Source organism: Dromiciops gliroides, chromosome 1, assembly GCF_019393635.1.
Source record: "Dromiciops gliroides isolate mDroGli1 chromosome 1, mDroGli1.pri, whole genome shotgun sequence".
NCBI classification, from domain to species: Eukaryota; Metazoa; Chordata; class Mammalia; order Microbiotheria; family Microbiotheriidae; genus Dromiciops; species Dromiciops gliroides.
This window is the reverse complement of record NC_057861.1, coordinates 609,124-629,158: the sequence shown is the minus strand read 5'-3', so window position 1 is coordinate 629,158 and position 20,035 is coordinate 609,124. Positions and strand designations below refer to the sequence as shown.

General features: G+C 42.8%; 2 protein-coding genes across 2 annotated transcripts in view; one reads left to right on the top strand and one right to left on the bottom strand.

The window, feature by feature from the left end:
- LOC122734514 (zinc finger protein 208-like) overlaps positions 1-20,035 on the top strand; it is a 207,809-nt gene that overhangs the window by 63,182 nt on the left and 124,592 nt on the right. The gene's annotated exons all lie outside the window — the stretch shown is intronic.
- Positions 5,078-19,908, bottom strand: LOC122728261 (zinc finger protein 347-like). The gene is made up of 8 exons (XM_043966633.1): positions 18,438-19,908; positions 17,246-17,404; positions 11,759-11,976; positions 11,279-11,393; positions 11,005-11,105; positions 9,190-9,316; positions 8,633-8,728; positions 5,078-7,805 (listed from the first exon to the last, which is right to left on the bottom strand). The coding sequence occupies exons 1-8, from the start codon at positions 19,906-19,908 to the stop codon at positions 5,770-5,772; spliced, it is 4,323 nt and encodes a 1,440-aa protein (XP_043822568.1). The 3' UTR covers positions 5,078-5,769.

Sequence of the window (20,035 nt, the reverse complement as noted above, 5' to 3'; positions counted from 1 at the left end):
ATCTGATTAAGTCTGACTCAGTTTCTTCCAATATGTTCGGTGGCATGGACATATATTCCATCCACCTCTTTTAAGCCTGGCATACTGTATGGGCAGTACATACTGCTCAAGTGTGGGAATGCTCATATCCCATCATTTCTCTGTTCTTTTATGGTAACCCCCATAATTATCTCAGGTGTCATGATAAATACAGTGTTGAATTTGGCCTTGACATCTGTTACCAATTATATTAGATTTTTTAATTTCTCATAATGGCATGAGGATAATTAGGCAGATGATGCAAAAAGTGATGAAACAAAGATAAAAAATTATTTTTAATAATTAATATCGCAGCAATTGTCTTCTCAATTACCCTCCATAAGGGGGGGACTATAGTAATATTATAATTTTAAAGAATGGTTCAATTTTTGTTTTATTGTATGTTTCACATGTTAACAACTAAGATTCTGTATTCCCTTAGACATGTTTTTGAGAACTTTCATTGTTTGATTTGATTATTGACAAAGCTATTTTAAAGTTGTGTTAAGCTCAATTTTGTAGGAAATTTTCCTGGCTGATTACCAGCATCCACACATCAACCCCTGAAAAGACTTCCATTCCACGACTACACCTAGAGGACATCTGAGAAAAGACTTTCAGAGACTTTAAATGAACAGTTTTGATTTGTTCTTTTTGTTGGTTTTTTTCTCTTTCTGTTATAATATACACCATCTGTAACATGTATTCTCTGCAGAGGCCCTCCCTTTGCAAGACTAATGTCAAAGCGTCGGTTCATGAGGACAAAAAAAAATCGCCCCTCTGGACAAAACTTTCCTCTCTTCCTTTTCTATATTGTTGTTCACATATTATTAGTTAGCAATAGTTATCATATTGTTTTTACTGTTCCGTCAAGGAAACATTTTGTTTCTTGAGGAACAACAGGGGGGACTGTAACGATTGGAATAACGCCACCTGCTGGATACTTACTGTAGAGGAGTTCTGCCCATGAAGGGAAGGTCTTTGAGGGCAAGACCAGGAGTCAGGAAGTGACGCGGGCTAGTGGGAGGAGGAAGGAAGAGACTGGCGCTCAGTCTCGCTCTCTTTTCCTCTGGACTCTGGTGGAGAAGAGCTAGAAATGTGCTCTCCCTTTAATAGATAGAAATCTAGGCCTTTTTCTCTCTCTTTACCAAATTCTTATTCTCCTTAATAAATGCTTAAAGGTCTAACTCTTGCTAAAGCTTATAATTTATTGGCGACCACTCATTAGATATTTTAGACAGTTTAGCTAGAATTTTAGCCTTAACAGTGATTAAGCATTTATTAAAGTGTATTAAATATTAGTAAAGTGAGCACACATGGCACGGAAAGATAGGAAAGCCTAGCTAGGAAATAGAAAAGAGAGAAGAGAGAAAATGGGGAACCCTAGTGGGCTACATCTGCTCTCACCAAGTTCCCAGGCTTCTTCTCTAATCAGCACCTTTATGGAGATTCATTACTAAAGACTCTCCCTGCTGTGCCAAAAGGTCAGGCTCTAGGTTAAAGGTTTGGCCATATTTGCTATAATCAGAACCTCTGACTTCACCAGCAGTTTCTGTCTGGATTACTTTTCCTTGCCTAGAAGGTTTCTCCTCATTGCTCTGATCTCTTTTTATTCTGTCATAATACTCGCAGGCTTGTCCCATGCTGGCAATATATGGGTCATCCCACAAGGACCTTTGCTGGGAAATGCCCATCTCTGGAGAAGACTCCTTGGTCTGAGGCCTTTCCTGTGACAGTTCAGTACCCGCTCTTGTATGTATTGCTCTCATGAATGGCTGACATCTTGGCTGCTCCGATCTGATAACTCAGAATAAAGGCAATTAATATCTCAAATGGTAATGTGGGGATCAATTTTTAATTGGGGAGTGCCAGCTAAGCTGCTCGCCGCAATATTGGGGCAAGGAAGGAGACCTGCAGCCTCCCTCAAAACAGAACAAGATTTATTTTAACAAGAACAAACTTAAAAAAAAAAAAAACACAAACAGGATCAGTAGGATCAAGGGAAAGGAAATAAAATGGGGAAAGGGAAATTATAATACCTGAAAAAATACCACCGCCCAGGAATCAGCTGAAAATACACAGCAGAACGCCTGTCGCTTTCCAGCTTCCACCTTGAATGCCCAATTCTCCTCCCCCAAACCTAGAAAACACCCCACACAGCCCCAGCCAATGGGATGGCCGCTCTGACAGTCACATGATTGCCCTCCCTAGGCTTCCAATCATTATAATTTTGCCAGGCCCATGCTGACGTGAGGTGCCAGAGCCCTGGCAATGGCTACAACCAGTGGGTGGAGCACTGTGAGGTTTGCGGAGCCCCAGGCCAGTGCACACCAAGGCATTAAAAACCTCAAATAACAATTAATTATTTACAGTAAATTCCCATAATCCAAGGCTTATATGAATTTAACAAGTGAGGGTTATGATGACAGCAAAAAATGTGAATTAGCTTTATGACTCAGGATATAATATGCAATATACAATAATTCCAAATAATAACTACAGATATATAATCACAATCACATATAGTAGATAATAAATGTAAATGACTGAAATTGTTATTCATTATTACATAATTTCCATCAATGCATTAATAAGTAAAACCACATCACCTTGAGAATCAATGTAAGCTGCCCATGAATCCTTTGTTATATGTCTATTTCTTTAAGCTTAGTAAAAATAATGCTTCTAGAATTAATTTACACTTGCCATGGCAATCAATTTACCATGGAAATACTTTATAGAATTTGATCAAATAATCAGTTGGAAAAACAAAGAATTTAGAATATGTGAGAATAATACTTCCAGAATTAATGTTGCATTATGAAATTAAGACCATCTTGCATTGGTTCAAAAATAGAGATAGATGAATAGAACAAAATATACATGGAAGAGTAAAAGATGATGAAATTCAAAAGCTTAGTAATTTTTAAAAATGTAAAACATACTGTGAAAACTGGGAATTCTAAATAAATATGAATTTAATATTAATGAGAGTATTATAAAATATAAATTTGGTTACATTAATATAAAAAGCTTTTACACATGCAAATGTTGTCATAGAAGAAAAATAGGTAAGATCACATTTTACATGGTCACCCATGTAAATAATAGCACCTGATCCTTTATCTTTCTTAACACACACATCAAAAATAGGAAAAGGGACCCAGGAAAGAATAGCACTCCGGGGAGTTAATGACAGGCCCAATAGCCATGAGGCCCAATAGCCCCAGGTTTATGTAATATATGTCCCACATGATTACGGAGCCTAATGATAGCATTATTCTTTGCCGCACCCATCATAAAAGGAGGATCATGGAGATATCACCAGGGGTAATAAGGTTAAGAGTAAATTCCAAAGAATAGTATCGCACATAAGTGAGGAAGTTACTTTACGTGTCATTGAAAGTTTACTATTTATGAGTAATGCTAGGACTAAGAGGCCAATAGTCCCCTTCCCATGTCTTCCTGCATGTTTCAGAATTTTCAGGTATTTAACCTATCAGATGTCTCCATGAACCAGAGTGTTCGGAGCAGTAAGTTTGGGGTTTTTTTGCTTTTTGTTTTTAAGTGACAGGAGGAAAGTAAATGTCCCTATGGATTCTCTTCCTCAATTCTGTTTTGTTTTACTTTTGAAGTCTCGGTAGGCAGGATCTAGTCTGGGTTGAAGCCTGCCTGGTACCACAAAAAGGCACAAATGCCACATCTGGCCCCTCTTCCAGGCAAAACAAATCCCCAGGCTGTGAAAACTGGAAGAAAATAGGCATAGACCAACAACTTACACCATATACCAAAATAAGGTCAAAATGGGTAAATGATTTAGACATAAAGTATGATACCATAAATAAATTAGGAAAGGAAGGAATAGTTGACCTCTCAGATCTATGGAGAGGAAAATGATTTATGTCCAAACAAGAGATAGAGAATATTATGAAATGCAAAATGAATGACTTTGATTACATTCAATTAAAAAGATTTTGTATAAACAAGCAATGCAACCAAAATTAGAAGGGAGGCAGAAAGCTGGAAAACAATATTTATAGCCAGTATTTCTGATAAAGGCCTCATTTCTAAAATTTATAGGGAACTAAATCAAATTTATAAGAATGCAAGTCATTCCCCAATTGAGAAATGGTCAAAGGATATGAACAGGCAGTTTTCTGATGAAGAAGTCAAAGCTATCGCCATATGAAGAAATATTCTAAATCACTATGGATTAGAGAAATGCAAATGAAAACAACTCTGAGGTACCACCTGACACCTATCAGATTGACTAACATGATAAAAAAAGGAGCATAATAAATGCTGGAATAGCTGTGGAAAAATTGGAACACTAAAACATTGTTGGTGGAGCTGTGAACAGCTCCAAACATTCTGGAGAGCGATTTGGAACAATGCCCAAATGGCTGTGGGATTGTATATACCATTTGATCCAGGAATACCACTACTAGGTCTGTATCCCAAAGAAATCATAAAAGAGAGAAAAGGAGGCACATGTACAAAAATATTTATAGCAGCTCTCTTTGTGGTGGCAAAGAATTGGAAATCGAGGGAATGTCCATCAATTGGGGAATGGCTAAACAAGTTGTGGCATATGAATGTAATGGAATACTACTGTGCTGTAAGTAATGGTGAGCAGGATTTCCGAGAAATCTGGAAGGACTTCCATGAAATGATGCTGACTGAGATGAGCAGAACCAGGAGAACATTGTACACAGTAACAGCAACATTGTGTGATGATCAACTGTGATGGACTTGGCTCTTCTTAGTAGTGCAATGATCCACCACAATTTCAAAGAACCCATGGTAGAAAATGCTCTCCACATCCAGAAAAAATAACTATGGATTCTGAATGTAGATTGAACCATACTGTTTCTACTTTTTGGCTGTTTTTTTCTTTTTCTCTTTTTTGAGGTTTTCCCTTTGTGTTCTGCTTCCATTTTCACAATATGACTAATGCAGACATATGTTTCATGTGATTGAACATATATAACCTATATCAGATTGCTTTCCATCTTGGGGGAGGGACTGGAGGGTGGGAGAAAAACCTGGAATTAAAAATCCCATGAAAACAAATGGTGAAAACTATCTTTACATGTAACTGGAAAATAATAAAATACTTTTATGATTTAAAAAACCCCAATCTATTCAACAGCAGAAAAAATCACAAAGTTTTGTACAGATTATCTCAAGACCACTAAAAATCTTCAATGGATTAGGGCTCAGCACAAATCCTTAAAGTATTTGAATGCTGACCACTTTCCAAGTTACAATTAAACTATTCATAACTAATCAAGCAGCAACTAAGCTGTTCTAATCTCACCTTCTTTATTATAATATTGTCTCCCCATTATCTATCTTTCCTGTTGGAAGCAGGATGATATTTAGGAAGTTCTGTGCTTATAGTTTTTCTTTAATTAAAGGTCCCTTTACTTTTTGGATACATTGCTGTCACTCACTACTGAATCTCCCCTTCCCAATCAAGAGTTCCCTTGTAACAAATATTATCAAGATAGGAAAATAAGTCAACATATTAGTTACTTGTGAAAATATATGCCTCACTTGCATCTCTATTCAATGACTCATCTGCTGAAGAGAAATACATTGCTCACCACCAGTAAGTGAAGGGCTTTCCATATGCGCTACATGTCTATGGATCCTGTCCAATATTGAGTAAATTTGTCAAGGAGTCTCTTCCAGACAAAACTATGGTTTCCAAGATTTTATTAATGAGGTTTCTTGTCATCACAAATTCTATGAGCTTTTAAATGTTGTGATCGGTGGGAATGCCTTCCCACATTCATGACATTCCAAAGAATTTTCTCTAGCATGCATTTTAGTATATAATGAAAGACCTTTCTGGGTGAAGGCCATTCCACATTCATTGCACTCATAGGGTTTCTTTCCAGTGTGAATTCTCTGATGTAGAGTCAAGTGTGTGTTCCTGGTAAAGGCTTTCCCACAATCACTGCATTTAAAAGGCCTCTCTCCAGTATGAATTCTGTAGTGTTTTGTAAGGTCTGTCTTTTCAGAGAATGCCCTCCTACATATACTGCACTCATGAGGTTTTATTCCTCTATGAGTTCTCCAGTGCTGAGAAAGTTTAGAGCATGTTCTGAATGTCTTCCCACATTCTTTGCATTCATAGGGCTTCTCTCCAGTGTGAGTTCTCTGATGCAGAGTCAAGTGTGTGTTCCTGCTAAAGGCTTTCCCACAATCACTGCATTTAAAAGGCTTCTCCCCAGTATGAATAGTATAGTGTTGTGTAAGATGTGACTTTAGAGAGAATTCCTTTCTACATACTGTGCATTCATGAGGTTTTATTCCTGTATGAATTCTCTGGTGCCGAGAAACCTTAGAACTCTCACTGAACGTCTTCCCACATTCTTTGCATTCATAGGGTTTCTCTCCAGTGTGTGTTCGCTGATGTAGAGTCAAGGTTGTGCTCCTGCTAAAAGCTTTCCCACAATCACTGCATTTAAAAGGCCTCTCTCCAGTATGAATTCTGTAGTGTTTTGCAAGGTCTGTCTTGTCAGAGAATGCTGTCCTACATATACTGCACTCATGAGGTTTTATTCCTCTATGAGTTCTCCAGTGCTGGGAAAGTTTAGAGCTTGATATGAATGCCTTCCCACATTCATTGCACTCATATGGTTTTTCTCCAGTGTGAATTCTCTGGTGTCGTTTCAGTGTTGTGCTGCAGGAAAAGGCTTTCCCACAATCACTGCATTTATAAGGTTTCTCTCCGGTGTGAATCCTGTAATGTCGTATAAGGTGTGAGGTCTGGGCAAACGCCGTCCCACATACACTGCATTGATGAGGTTTTATTCCTGTGTGACTTCTCCAGTGCTTAGAAAGGTCAGATCTTGATTGGAATGTCTTCCCACATTCAGTGCATACATGTGGTTTCTCTCCAGTATGAGTTCTCTGATGTCTAGACAGTGTTCCGCTTCGTGGAAAGGCTTTCCCACAGTCACTGCATTTAAAAGGTTTTTCTCCAGTGTGAATCCTGTAATGTAGTATAAGGTCTGTCTTCTGGCAGAAGGACTTTCCACATTCACTGCACTGAAAAGGTTTTTCTCCAGTATGAATTCTGTAGTGCTGGGTAAGACCTCCCTTTTGCTGGAAGGTCTTTCCACATTCATTGCACTTATAACATTTCTTCTTAGTATGAATACTAGACTGTTGTTGAGTAAGATCTGCTTTTTGACTGAATGTCTTCCCACACTGAGTCAATTCATAAAACGTTTGTCCTGGACCAGTTCCCTTGTATAGATTAAGTTCATTATCCATTAGGAAAGAATTCCCACTTTCATGAAGTTTCTCTTCAGTAGGAATTGTTTGTTTGTCAATGAGGTCAAAATCACAAGAGAAGGCTTTCTGATATTTGTTAACCTCAGAATATTTCTTCTGTGAATAGATCTGATTACAATATCTTTGGTCTGACTCCATGGTGAAGCTCCTTCTGTGATCAGCACCTTTATGGAGATTCATTACTAAAGACACTCCCTGCTGTGGCAAAAGGACTGGCTCTGGGTTAGAGGTTTGGCCATATTTACTGTAATCAGAACCTCTGATTTCACCAGCAGTTTCTGTCTGGATTACTTTTCCGTGCCTAGAAGGTTTCTCCTCATTGCTCTGATCTTTCTTCATTCTGTCATAATACTCCAAGGCTTGTCCCATGCTGGAGATACATGGGTCATCCCACAAGGACCTTTGCTGGGATAAGTCTTCCACAGAAACACCCATCCCTGGAGAAGACTCCTTGGTCTGAGGCCTGGCATCCCAATCTGAAAGAAAGAAAAGCATAAATACCTCTTTGCCATGGATGTGTAAGCTTTTGCCTATGCTTCATTTTCCCCAATATTCTGGCTTTTATAAGCAAGGTACATATGATTTTTATCAATTCTTCTTTCTTTGAAAATATTTTTGCACAGCTAGGTGGTGTAGTGGATAAAGCACTTGACCTGTATTCAATCAGATGTAAATTCAAATCCAGCCTCAGACACTTGACACTTACTAGCTTTGTGATCCTGAGAATATCATTTAATCCTCATTACCCCCCAAACCCCCCTTTAATGTACCTCAATAATAGCACACAGGTAAATAGGCCAAAACTGATAGAGATGATGCACAATTAATGGAAACATGGAAGATTTCTGGCCCCCTGAACCAATACAAAACAAAGTGGTTTGAATCATTTTTTCTTTGGTGGAAAATTCTTCATCTGAATATCACCCTGTGGGAATCTTACGAATGTGATCAGTCTAAGAAGGGGAAATGATGTGGCTCCTACACTGCAGAATTCTGCCTTGCTCTCCCAACAGATAAGTCACAGTTCCCCCCACAGTGGAGCAGCGCTCCTGCATCCTGAAGCAGCAGCACAATCTGGTCACTTCTAGCTGTCTACACCAACGGATCCTGGTGTAAAAGTTGACCACATCTAAATACAACAGAAGAGTTAGGAAGAAATGATCTGTAAGATCTACAGCTGGGAGAAGGGTTCACAATGAAAGTCTTTGAAAGGATCACCAATGCCCACTTTCCAAAGGCCCACAGATGGATGACCAACTCAGCACTGGGGTGTCATGTACTCAAGGGCCTGACACTCACTCACCTGGCCTGCAGGTGTTGAGGACACTGTCACTTAGACTCCAATGTGCTTCCCCTGCCTCCAGCTGAGAGGTCACATCCATGCTGGAATCTACAAGGCCTAGTCATAGGAAATGGCAAAGTGACAGAAAGGGTGAGTCACCTCAGAACTCAACCCTCATAGGCCCCTAGGGGTAAACTAGGAAGGTCCAGGGAGACTGGGGGCATGCAGAATGAAACAGAAAATATCTGAAGCATGATTTGGTTTGTTTTCCTGGGAAGACACAGGAATGGGACAAAGAACAGAGTTGGGTTCAGAAAGACTAGGAGTCTTCTGGTCCATTTAAACTAAAATACATGGGACTTTCATGAGTTCCAGTATTTGCTGTGGGACTTTAGAAAGCCCCCCTGGGTCTGAGGGAACAGAGCTGGGGGTCACTCAATGAAGCAGCCAGATCCCAGACATACAAAGCCAGAGCCCTTCAGATGGGACCAGGGAGAGCAGAAGCCCCCTGCTTTGGGCCTCACTGGGATGGACAAGGCCTTGGGTTTGTCAGGCCTTCCCAGAGGAGCCATCCTCACCCAGGCTGACCAGGTTCCTGTAGTTCTCCAGCATCACCTCCCAGTAAAGCTCCTTCTGGGAAGTGTCCAGGTAGCCCCACTCCTCCCAGGTGAAGTCCACAGCCACATCCTTGAACGTCAATGAGTCCTGAAACAACAAATACATTTGTGCTCAGCCAGGGACCCTAACAGGGGCAGGAATGAGAGGGACTGATTCCTCCTACATTCAGGTTTCCTTGTCCCAAGGCAGATCTTTAGGGGGAGCTCCTACATGCCTCAGGCTGTGCCAGATGGGAATCATGTAAGAGAAGAACAGTCATCCTCCAGGCAATAAGCATTCATGGAGGGTCTACCCCGTGTCAGGTTCTGTGCTGAGCCTGGAGATACAAAGCAGGACAAAAACAGTCCCTGCCCTCAGGGAGCTCACAGTGAAAAGGGGGAGACAAGAGGCCCCTGGCCACTGACAGACAAGGTGGAGACAACACTGTCCTCACAACCACCTTGGGAAGACCAGGCTTCCTCAGCCCTACTTTACAGATGATCAAACTGAGGCCAGGAAAGGCTTCCTGGATTGCTCAGGGTCACACACACAGGATCAGAGCTGGGGCTCCCATCCCTGTCTCCAGACCCTGACCAAGGTCTCTCCACCAGATCATGAGGCCTCCTACTCAACAGCTCAGGGTCCCCAGTGCCAGTCTTCTCCCAGAGGCCCCAGAACCCAGCAACAGGCCTTTGTTAAGGGCCATCTCTGTGCCAGGCACTGGGGTCCATGGTGGGGGGATGCAGAGGAAAAGCCCCAACAGTCCTCAGGGTGGGCAGCAAGGCACCAGCAGCTGAGGGGCCAGGAGTGGGCTCCTGTAAAAGGCTGGGCTTGAGCTGAGCCTGGAAGCAATAAGCCAGTGACTGCAGGAGGGACAAGGGGAGGGGAGAAGAGCATTGCAGGCAGGGAGGGGAAGCAAAGGCAGAGAGGAGAGATGGGGGGTCAGGTGTGAGTCAGAGCAAACAGGCCAGGCTGGCTGGAGCACAGGAGGCATGGAGGAGGTTAACCCACCAAGACAAGGGGAAGGCAGGAAGTGCTCAGTGTATGCAGAGCATTGAATGCCAAAGGGAGGAACAGGGAGCCCCTGGTAGAGAGTGGGAGGGAGCAGTTACAGGGAGGAGTGAGGGTGCCAGCCTGGGGCACCTGGAGGAGGGTGGTCTCCTCCACAGGAAGAGTCAGGTTCAGAATCAGGGAGGGTTTGGGGGAGATGCTGAGTTACCCTGGGATATGGTGAACTGGGGAGGGGCCACCCTGCTTAAAAAGTCCTATTGTTGTAGTTGTAGCTGCAGGACTGGAACCCACAGCCTGGGATGAGACCCCCAAGGGACAGAGCTTGGAGAGAGAAGAGAGAAGGGCCAGGCTGAGCCAGGGACAAGCCTGTCAGACAGAGGGCATGGCATGGATGGGGACCCAGCCAAGGAGACAGAGAAGGGAGGAGGAGGGCCCCAAGAGGGAGCAGGGTCAGGACCCTGAGCCAGGGGAGAGAGGAGGAGGCCTGAGAAGAGGCCACTGCATCTGGACATTTGGGGAGAGGCAGGGAGGGAGGGAGCAGTAACCATGGGGAGCCTCAGGCAAAGTCTCCCAGGAGATGCCTCCTCTCAGGGCTGCCCCAGCTGCTGAGTCAGGTCGGGGAAACCAGCATTTATTAAGTGCCTCCTGGATGCCAGGCAGCTTGACTGGGTGACTGGGTGACTGAGTGGCTGCTGGGTCCAGGTGCCCTGATGACAGAGAGCACTGGAGAGAGAGGACCTGTCTGCTCTGAGATACCATGTCAGGGAGAGGCCAGGGCTGCTTACCTGGGGGGCCCTGGGGGACAGGAGCCCGGGGCCCATTCTTCCCTCCTTCCTCCTCCTTGCTTTGGCTTGTGCCCAGGCCCGTGGGGTCTCAGGGGGCTGAGCTAGAAAGGAAAAGGGAACCGTGGGGAGGGGTCAGCCTTTACCCCCTCCCAGCTCCCAGACCTCCCTGGGCCTTGGAAATGCCCACAGTCCTCCCTGCTCCAGGGGACACCAGGAGGAGCTTGTCTGTTTCCAGGACTTGGGCCAACCCAACATGCATTGATGAAGCACCTACTGTATGCTTCACTGCATTCCAGGTGCCAGAGATGCCAAGGAGAAGGGAAAGCCCAGACTGTGGTGGTCCCAGCCCCGCCTTCCCCAGCCAGGAGTCCTGGGAGATGCCTGGTCATCTGAGGAGGGAGGGGCAGTGACACCTGGGGGGGGTGAGGAGGGGACCCTGGGCGGGGGCTGGGGGAGAGGGCTGCAGAGCTGAGGCTGGGGACACTTTCCTGGGGAAACAAACCCTAAGAATGCAGGGGGGCAGGGGCCTGTGAAATCCAATAAGAAGGGGGGAGCCCCAGGGATTTGGGGAGCAGAGGAGGGGGAGATAGGAAGGGAGGAACCTGGGATGGGGGGAGGTTCAGAGAAAGGGGGAGCAGGGAGAATTGAGAGAAGTGGGGAAGAGGGGATGCAGGAGGAGGCGGGGATGGGGGGCAGAGAAGGGGAGGAAAGAGGAGGGGGGAGGGAGCAATAAGGGGGGGGCATCCTCACTCACCCCTGCCAGGGGCCACGAGGCTTCGCCCCATTTCAGAGAGTAGCCAAGGAGTGGAGGGGAGACGCGGAGAAGGGCAGGGAGCGGGGGGGGGGCGGTCCTGGCGCCCCCTTCCTCTCTTCCCCTCCTCCCAAACCCAGGCCCAGGAGGCAAGAGTGCAGACTGCTCAGAAACACCAAAGTCAGAAGAAAGTTCTGAGTCTGCGTAGTCTCTTACCTCACCTAGGGAGGCGCCTATTGGCTGGATCAGGGAGGGGGCGGAGCGTCAGCCAAGGTTTTCCTGTTCTCCAATGGGGAGGGAGAGGCCACTCTAGAGGCGCCTGCGCATTCTGCACCTCTCTCCTCCCCCTCCCCGTGTTCAATAGACCTTGGAAATTTAAACCAATCAGAGGCGCTGCCGCGGCCTGCTCCTTGCCCCCTCCCCTAGTGCTCCCCCAGACCTGGGGACAGCTGCTGTCCTCAATAGGGCCTCTTCTGGGGAAGGATCCACCGCCCACGCCGGGATTTGCGGGTGTTTTTCTTAGGAGGACCCCAGTTCCTCCTGCGGATTAGGCTAGCGCCTCTCCTGGGCCCCATGCTCCATCACCAGGAGAGACCCTTGCCATTCCCGCAAGTGGGAGGGGGACAGCTGAGTAAGGAATGACCCCTGACCTCCGCCAAGCTGCCCGCCCCCGCACCCCCAGGGACGTGTGCCCTTGGTCCCTCCTACCAGAGGGGTCACCTCTGGGAATATGAATTCAGTGATAGGGCAGTTATAATTAATCAATTAAAAATCATTTGATCTCCAGAGAAAGAAATGAAGGTATCTGAATACAGATTGAAGGATAATTTTTTTTAGTTCCTTTTTCTGAAGTTTGGGGGGTTTTTTTTTGGTCTGTTTTTTTTTTTTCCCCACAACCTGACTAATGGGGAAATGTTTTGCAGGACTGCGCAGGCATAACTTAGATTGAATTGTTTGAGTTCTTAAGGGTGGATGGGGAGGGAGGGAGGAAGAGAGTTTGGAACATGGAGTTTTAAAAATTGATGTGAAAAGTTGCTTTTACATGGAATTTTGGGAAAACAAACTTCTAAATAAATGGGGGGGGGGGGGGGGCAGCTAGGTGGCGCAGTGGATAGAGCATCTGGCCCTCGGATTTCAGGAGTACCTGAGTTCAAATCTGGCCTCAGACACTTGACACTTAATAGCTGTGTGACCCTGGGCAAGTCACTTACACCCCACTGCCTTGCAAAAGAAAAAAAATTTAATTAATTAATTAATAAATGGGAGGGGGATCATTTGATGATCTGAATAGATCCAGAAAAAACTCGATAAAGTACAGCACACTAGAGGTGCTTAGAACTGACATTTTCCTTTACTAAAACCATCAACAAGCATTATCTATAATAGGCATAAAGTAAAAACCTTCCCACTAGGATCAGGGGTGAAGCAAATAGCCCCATTATCACTAATATGAAGATTTCAGAAAAACCTGGAAGGACTTGCATAAACTGATGCTGAGTGAAGTGACAAGAACCAGGAGAACACTGTACACAGGAACAGCAATACCGTATAATGAGCAACTATGATAGACTTAGCTCTTCTCAGCAATACAATAATCCAAGACAATGCCCAAAGATTCATGATGGAAAATACTATACACATCTAGAAAAAGAAGTATGCCAGGGGCAGCTTGGTGGCGCAGTGGATAGAGCACAGGTCCTGGAGTCAGGAGGATCTGAGTTCAAAGCTGGCCTCAGACACTTAACACTTACTAGTTGTGTGACCTTGGGCAAGTCACTTAACCCTTATTGCCCTGCCCCCCCCCCCAAAAAAAAAAGTATGGCAGCTGAATGCAGATCGAGGTGTGCTATTTTGTTGTTTTTTTCTCATGGTTTTCCCTTTTTGTTCTGATTCTCTTTCACAACGTGACAAACGTGGAAATATGTTTAATATGATTGTACATATATAACCTATATGACCTAAAAAGAGGTCAGCAGTGAAGTCCCTTATGGATTTCTGCTTAGCCCTGTTCCTTTTTTATCAAGCTCTTGTGAAAATCTATCAATGGCTGAGATAAAACCCTTTGTAAAGTTTAAAGCACCATATACATGGAATTTAAATATCCATATTAGATTTACTGATGGATCAGGGAAAAGGTAGCTTGTTTTTGTCCCTTTCTCCCAAACACCTTTGAAGGAAGCTTGGAATCCTCAGAGGGAAAGGGAGGAGAGTGTTTCAGGCATGGGGAGTGGTGAGATACACATGTCCTCTAGGACACAATGTCTTAGGAGAGGTTCCAGCTACTGATGGAGAGCCAGGGTACATTGACCTGAAAGAAAGGAATAACAGGGTGTTCTTTGCAAAGCCTTCTGGGAAGTGAACTGAGGTACTGGGGTGGTTGTGGGGGGGGCGGGGAGGTGCTTGGCTGTCTGGACATGACAGATGAGATTGGAGTTTGTCATGTCCCCAATTTCCCCAAGACAGGGAAGAAAAGGTGAGACCCTTGTTTCTCCTTCTTTCTTGAAGACATCCTGATGTCATGGTCCTCTTCAGTAATGAACAAGGTGAGACCCTACAGGTACTCAGGCAGCCCATACATCTTCCATGTATGTATTTCACTGCTTTTTGTTTTGTCTACAACCCCCTCACCTTCTTTCCCTTTCTGCTCACTACACCTTCCCCCCCTCCTCCCTCCATCAGGAGCCCTTACCTCCCAAACTGACCCTGAGGAAGCTTGACAGGCACACCCTCCTCCCCTTCCCTTCTGAATATCCTGAGCTTTCCTCATAGGAGTTAGAGGCAAAGGACAGGCATTTTTAACCACCTACTATGTGGCAGGTATTGTGCTGAGGCCTTTAGAGATATCATTTGATCCTTATAACAATAGTATGCTAGGTGCCATGATGACACCCACTGTAAAGTTGAGGAAACTGAGGCAGAGAGGGGTGAGTGACTTGCACAGGGTCACACAGTGTCTGAGGCCAGATTTGAACTTGGGCATTCTTAACTACAGGTCCAAGTCTTAGGCCATGCCATACTGCTTCACAGCTAACCTACCTGGACACATTTCCCAATGCTTACAGTCATTTCTCCTTTTCATTCACAAATCATCTTTGATTTATCTGTATTTTTATTATGTTTACCAGGAAAATGAAATCTCCCTGAGGCCGTATGTTGTCTTGGTATGCTTAATGCCTTCCATGAATTAGACCAATACCTTACACCATATACTAAGATAATGTCAAAAGGGCACATGATACAATAAGTAAATTAAGGGAATATGGAATCATTTAACTGTCAGATTTATGGGCAGGGGAAGAATTTAGGACCAAAGAAGATATAGAGAATAAAATTAAATGTAAATTAAAAAGCTTTTGCACAAACAAAGCTAATGTAACTAAGATTACAAGGAAAGTAGAAAACTGGGAAAGAATTTTTGAAACAAATATCTCTGATAAAGGCCTCATTTCTCAAATATATCGAGAACTGAATCAAATTGATAAAAAATACAAGCCATTCCCTAATTTATATAAATGGTCAAAGATATGAATGGGCAGTTTTCAGACAAAGAAATCAAAGCTATTTATAATCATATGAAAAAATGCTCTAGATCATTATTGATCAGAGAAATGCAAAATAAAACAATTTGGGGGTATCACTTCACACCCATCAGAGTGGCAAATATAACAAAAACAGAAAATATTGGATGTTGGAGGGGATATGGGAAAGCTAGGACACTAATCCACTGTTGGAGCTGTGAAAAGATCCAACCATTGTGGAGAGCCGTTTGGAGCTATGCCAAAAGGGCTGTAGAACTGTGCATAGCCTTTAAACCAGCAATACCACTGCTAGGTTTATATCCCAAAGACATCCCCCACAAGACAAAACGATGAAACACACCATCCCTCTCCAAAGAAAGAACTGATATACATGGAACAGACTGAAGCATGTTATTTTTCACTTTCATTTTTTCCCCTTTTAATCACGTTTTCTTGTAAAAAATGACAAATGGTAATGTTTTACATAATCATACATGTAGAACCCATATCTGATTGTTTGCCACCTCAGGGAGGGTGGAGGGGAAGGAGGGAAAGAGGGATAAAAATTGGAACCCAAAGTTGGGCAGCTAGGTGGCACAGTGGATGAAGCACCAGCCCTGGATTCAGGAGGACCCGAGTTCAAATTTGGCCTCAGACACTTGACACTTACTAGCTGTGTGACCCTGGGCAAGTCACTTAACCCTCATTGGCCTGCAAAAAAAAAAAAAAAAAGGAACCCAAAACTATAAATAAAAATGTCTATTATTAAAAATACATATACCTATAGACAAAAGAAACCCCAATTCAATAGTGTCAGGAAAATTTCTAAGTTCAACTGAGGAATAGAAACAACAAAGTCTCCAGGCTAAAGCCAACAGGTTTATTGAGAGAGGTTTAGTCTCACAATGAAGCCGGTCAATCAGGGGTTGGATCTGAAAGACCCTGAGTGTCAAAATCAACAGGTTTTTATACCCCTCTGAAGCTTGCATGCTTCTGTACAATTGTAATTAAACAGTATCTAAAATTAAAGCATCTTCTTAGGAAATATTGAAACTGCCTGCATGACAAATGTCAGCATTTTCCAATTACTCATATCATCATTCTTATGGCATCAAGGTCATAACTCTGGGGCATGACCCCTTCCAAACAACTATATCACTAGTGAGCTGCATGATCTTCTTTTGTCAAGCAAAACACCCATTGGCTTCTAAAATATAATATTGCTGATTATTGTATCTTCTGATATTACTTAATGCCTGAGATTGGAAAGTATCATCTGACATTATTAAGCAGTGAGAAACTTAATCTACTAATACAATCAAAATAAGATATCTAAACATAATAAATCACCATTTTTAGTTAATATGCTGATTATTATCATAATTAAATCACTTTGAATCCCTAATAACTAAGGGATGGAGAACATCTCACAATAGTTCAATATAAAAGGAAAAATACAAAAGTTATTTGGGGCTAGATTAAATGCTAAAACACTTGAATTTATAGTCTGCTCAATGATTTTTTTAATAAAGTATGTCTGCATCAAAAAAAAAAAAAGGAATGAAGCAAAAGCAGCAGAGTAATGTAGACAATAACACAGTAAAGACAAACAATTCTGAAAAACTTAAATTCTGATCAGCAAGGACCACCGTAATTCCAGGAGAATAACGATGAAGCAAGCTGCCCATCTCTTAGCAGAAAGTTGCGGGACTCGAGGTGCAGAAATATGAATGTTTTGGGTCATGGCCAATGTGGGAATATATTTTCATTGACTTTCCAATTTGTTACAAATTTTTTTTTCTTTTTCTGTTGGGAGGAGAACTTGGGAAGGAAAAAAAATGTTAATTCAAAAAATAAAAATTTTAAAACAATTCATTCAACAACAGAAAAATTTACAAAGTGTTTTACAGATTATCTCAAGACTGATAAAAATGTTCAATGGCTTATGGCTCAGCACAAATCCCTAAAGTACTTGAATGCTGATCACTTTCCAAGTTACAATTAAACCACTCAGGGTTCAGAGCCAGTTGCTCTCCAGCAGTGTCCACAGCAAGGAGGGCATGGGCCTCCTGTGGAGGATGCTGGTCTTCTTCATTGCACTCCCTGGTGCTGCAGTCAGAATGCTCAATGCCTAAAGATACAGGACCATCAAGAAGAACTCCAATTCCTTGCCCTACCCTCACCTCTGCATCCGGACCAAGCCCTTCCCATGGGGTGATGGAAAACATACTGTTTCATAACCACCATTATCAATCCTCTCTCAACCAGTTATGAGGACCAGTAAAGAAAACTTGGACCATCCTTTCCTCTGTATGTGGATCAGATTATATGGGACCTTAAGTTAACTTGCATCACACAGTGACAAATATACTGACCTTTTATTATTTTGTTTATGATCGGGAAGGCTTAAATAAATAATTCTTACCTTAAAAAAAACACTCATAACTAATCAAGAAGCAACTAACCTGGGCAGCTAGGTGGTGCAGTGGATAGAGCACCGGCCCTGGAGTCAGGAGGACCTGAGTTCAAATCTGGCCTCAGACACTTAACACTTACTAGCTGTGTGACCCTGAGCAAGTCACTTAGCCCCAATTGCCTCACTAAAAAAAAAAACAAACAACAAAAGAAGCAACTAACCTGTTCTAATCTCACCTTCTTTACTATACTATTGTTTCCCATTTATGTTATTTGATGTTGAAAATATATTTAGAATCTTCTGTGCTTAGAGTTTTCCCTTTACTTTTTGGAAACATTGCTGTCACTACCAAATCTCCCAAATCTAATTAAGAGTTCCCATGTAACAAATATTATCAAGTTAGGAAAATAAGTCAACACACTGGTTACTTTGTGATAATGTGTGCCTCATTTGTATCTCTAGTCAATGACCCATGTGCTAAATAGAAATAAACTATTCACCACCAGTAAGTGAAGGGCTTTCCATATGCACTACATGTCTATGGTTCCTGTCCAATATTGAGCAAATTTGTCAAGGAGTCTCTTCCAGAAAAAAGTATGCTTTCCAAGGTTTTATTAATGAGGCTTTCCACCATAACAAAATCTATGAGGTTAAGTTAATGCTATGAGCCCTGAGACTACCTTCCCACATTCACTACATTCCTAAGACTTCTCTCTAGTATGTATTCTTGCAATATGTAATGAAAGACCTTTCTGAGTAAAGGCCTTTCCACATTCATTGCACACATAGGATTTCTCTGCAGTGTGAGTCCTCTGATGCTGAGTCAGTGTGGTACTCCGGGCAAAGGCTTTTCCACAATCACTGCACTTAAAAGGTTTCTCTCTAGTATGAATATTGTAGTGTCGTGTAAGATGTGACTTTTGAAAGAAAGCCCTTTTACATACTGTGCATTCATGAGGTTTTATTCCTGTATGAATTCTCTGGTGCCTAGAAAGTTTAGAGCCTTGACTGAATGTCTTCCCACATTCTTTGCATTCATAGGGTCTCTCTCCAGTGTGAATTGTCTGATGTAGCGCCAAGGTTGTCCTGTAGGAAAAGGCTTTCCCACAATCACTGCATTTAAAAGCCTTCTCGCCAGTGTGAACTCTGTAGTGTCTTTTAAGGGATGCCTTTTGAGAGAATGCCTTCCTACATATCCTGCACTCATGAGGTTTTAGTCCTGTATGAATCATCCAGTGCAGATAAAGTTTAGGGTTTGATCGGAATGTCTTCCCACATTCTTTGCATTCATAGGGTTTTTCTCCAGTGTGAATTCTCTGATGTACAGTCAGTGTTGTCCTGCAGGAAAAAGATTTCCCACAATCACTGCATTTAAAAGGTTTCTCTCTAGTATGAGTGATGTAGTGTTTTGTAAGACGTGACTTTTGAGAGAATGCCTTTCTACATATGCTGCATTCATGAGGTTTTATTCCTGTATGAGTTCTTTGGTGCAGATAAAGTTTAGACTTTGACTGGAAAGTCTTCCCACATTCTTTGCATTCATAGAGTTTCTCTCCTGTGTGAGTTCTCCGATGTAGAGTCAGTGTTATGCTCCAGGAAAAGGCTTTCCCACAATCATTGCATTTAAGAGGTTTCTCAGCAGCATGAATTCTGCAGTGTTCTGTAAGATTTACTTTATGCTGGAAGTCCTTTCCACATTCACTGCATTTAAAAACTTTCTTTTTATCTTGAATACCAGAATGTTGATTATGATCTGTCTTCCCACACTTACGCAATATATATCGCTTTTTTCCTGTATCAGTTCTGTGGTGTGGAGTATGTCCATTTTTAGGGAGGAAAGAATTCCCACTTTCATGAAGTTTCTCTTCAGCATGAACTCCATATTTTTTCTTGCTGTCAAAATTATAACTAAAGGTTTCCTGACATTTGATGAGGTTAGAATACTGCTGAGAACATGTTTGATTACACTGACTTTGGTCTGAAGACATGCTGAAGGTCTTTCTCTGAATAGCACCATGATGGAGTTTCATTACTACAGACACTCCCTGTTGCAGAAAATTGGCTGGCTCTGGGCTACAGGTTTGGCTGTATTTACTGTGTTCAGAGCCTCTCATTTCATTGGCAGGCTCTCCTTGGATGACTTTTTCTTGTCTAGAATGTTCCTCCTCATTGTTTTGCCCTTTCTTGAACCTGCAATCATAGTCCCAGGCTTTTCCCATCTTGGAAATGCATAGATCGTTCCACAAGGATCTTTGCTGGGATAACTCTTCCAGAGAAACACTCAACTTTGGGCCTGACTCCTTGGTGTGAGGCCTGGTACACCAATCTGAAAGACAGAAAAAGTGA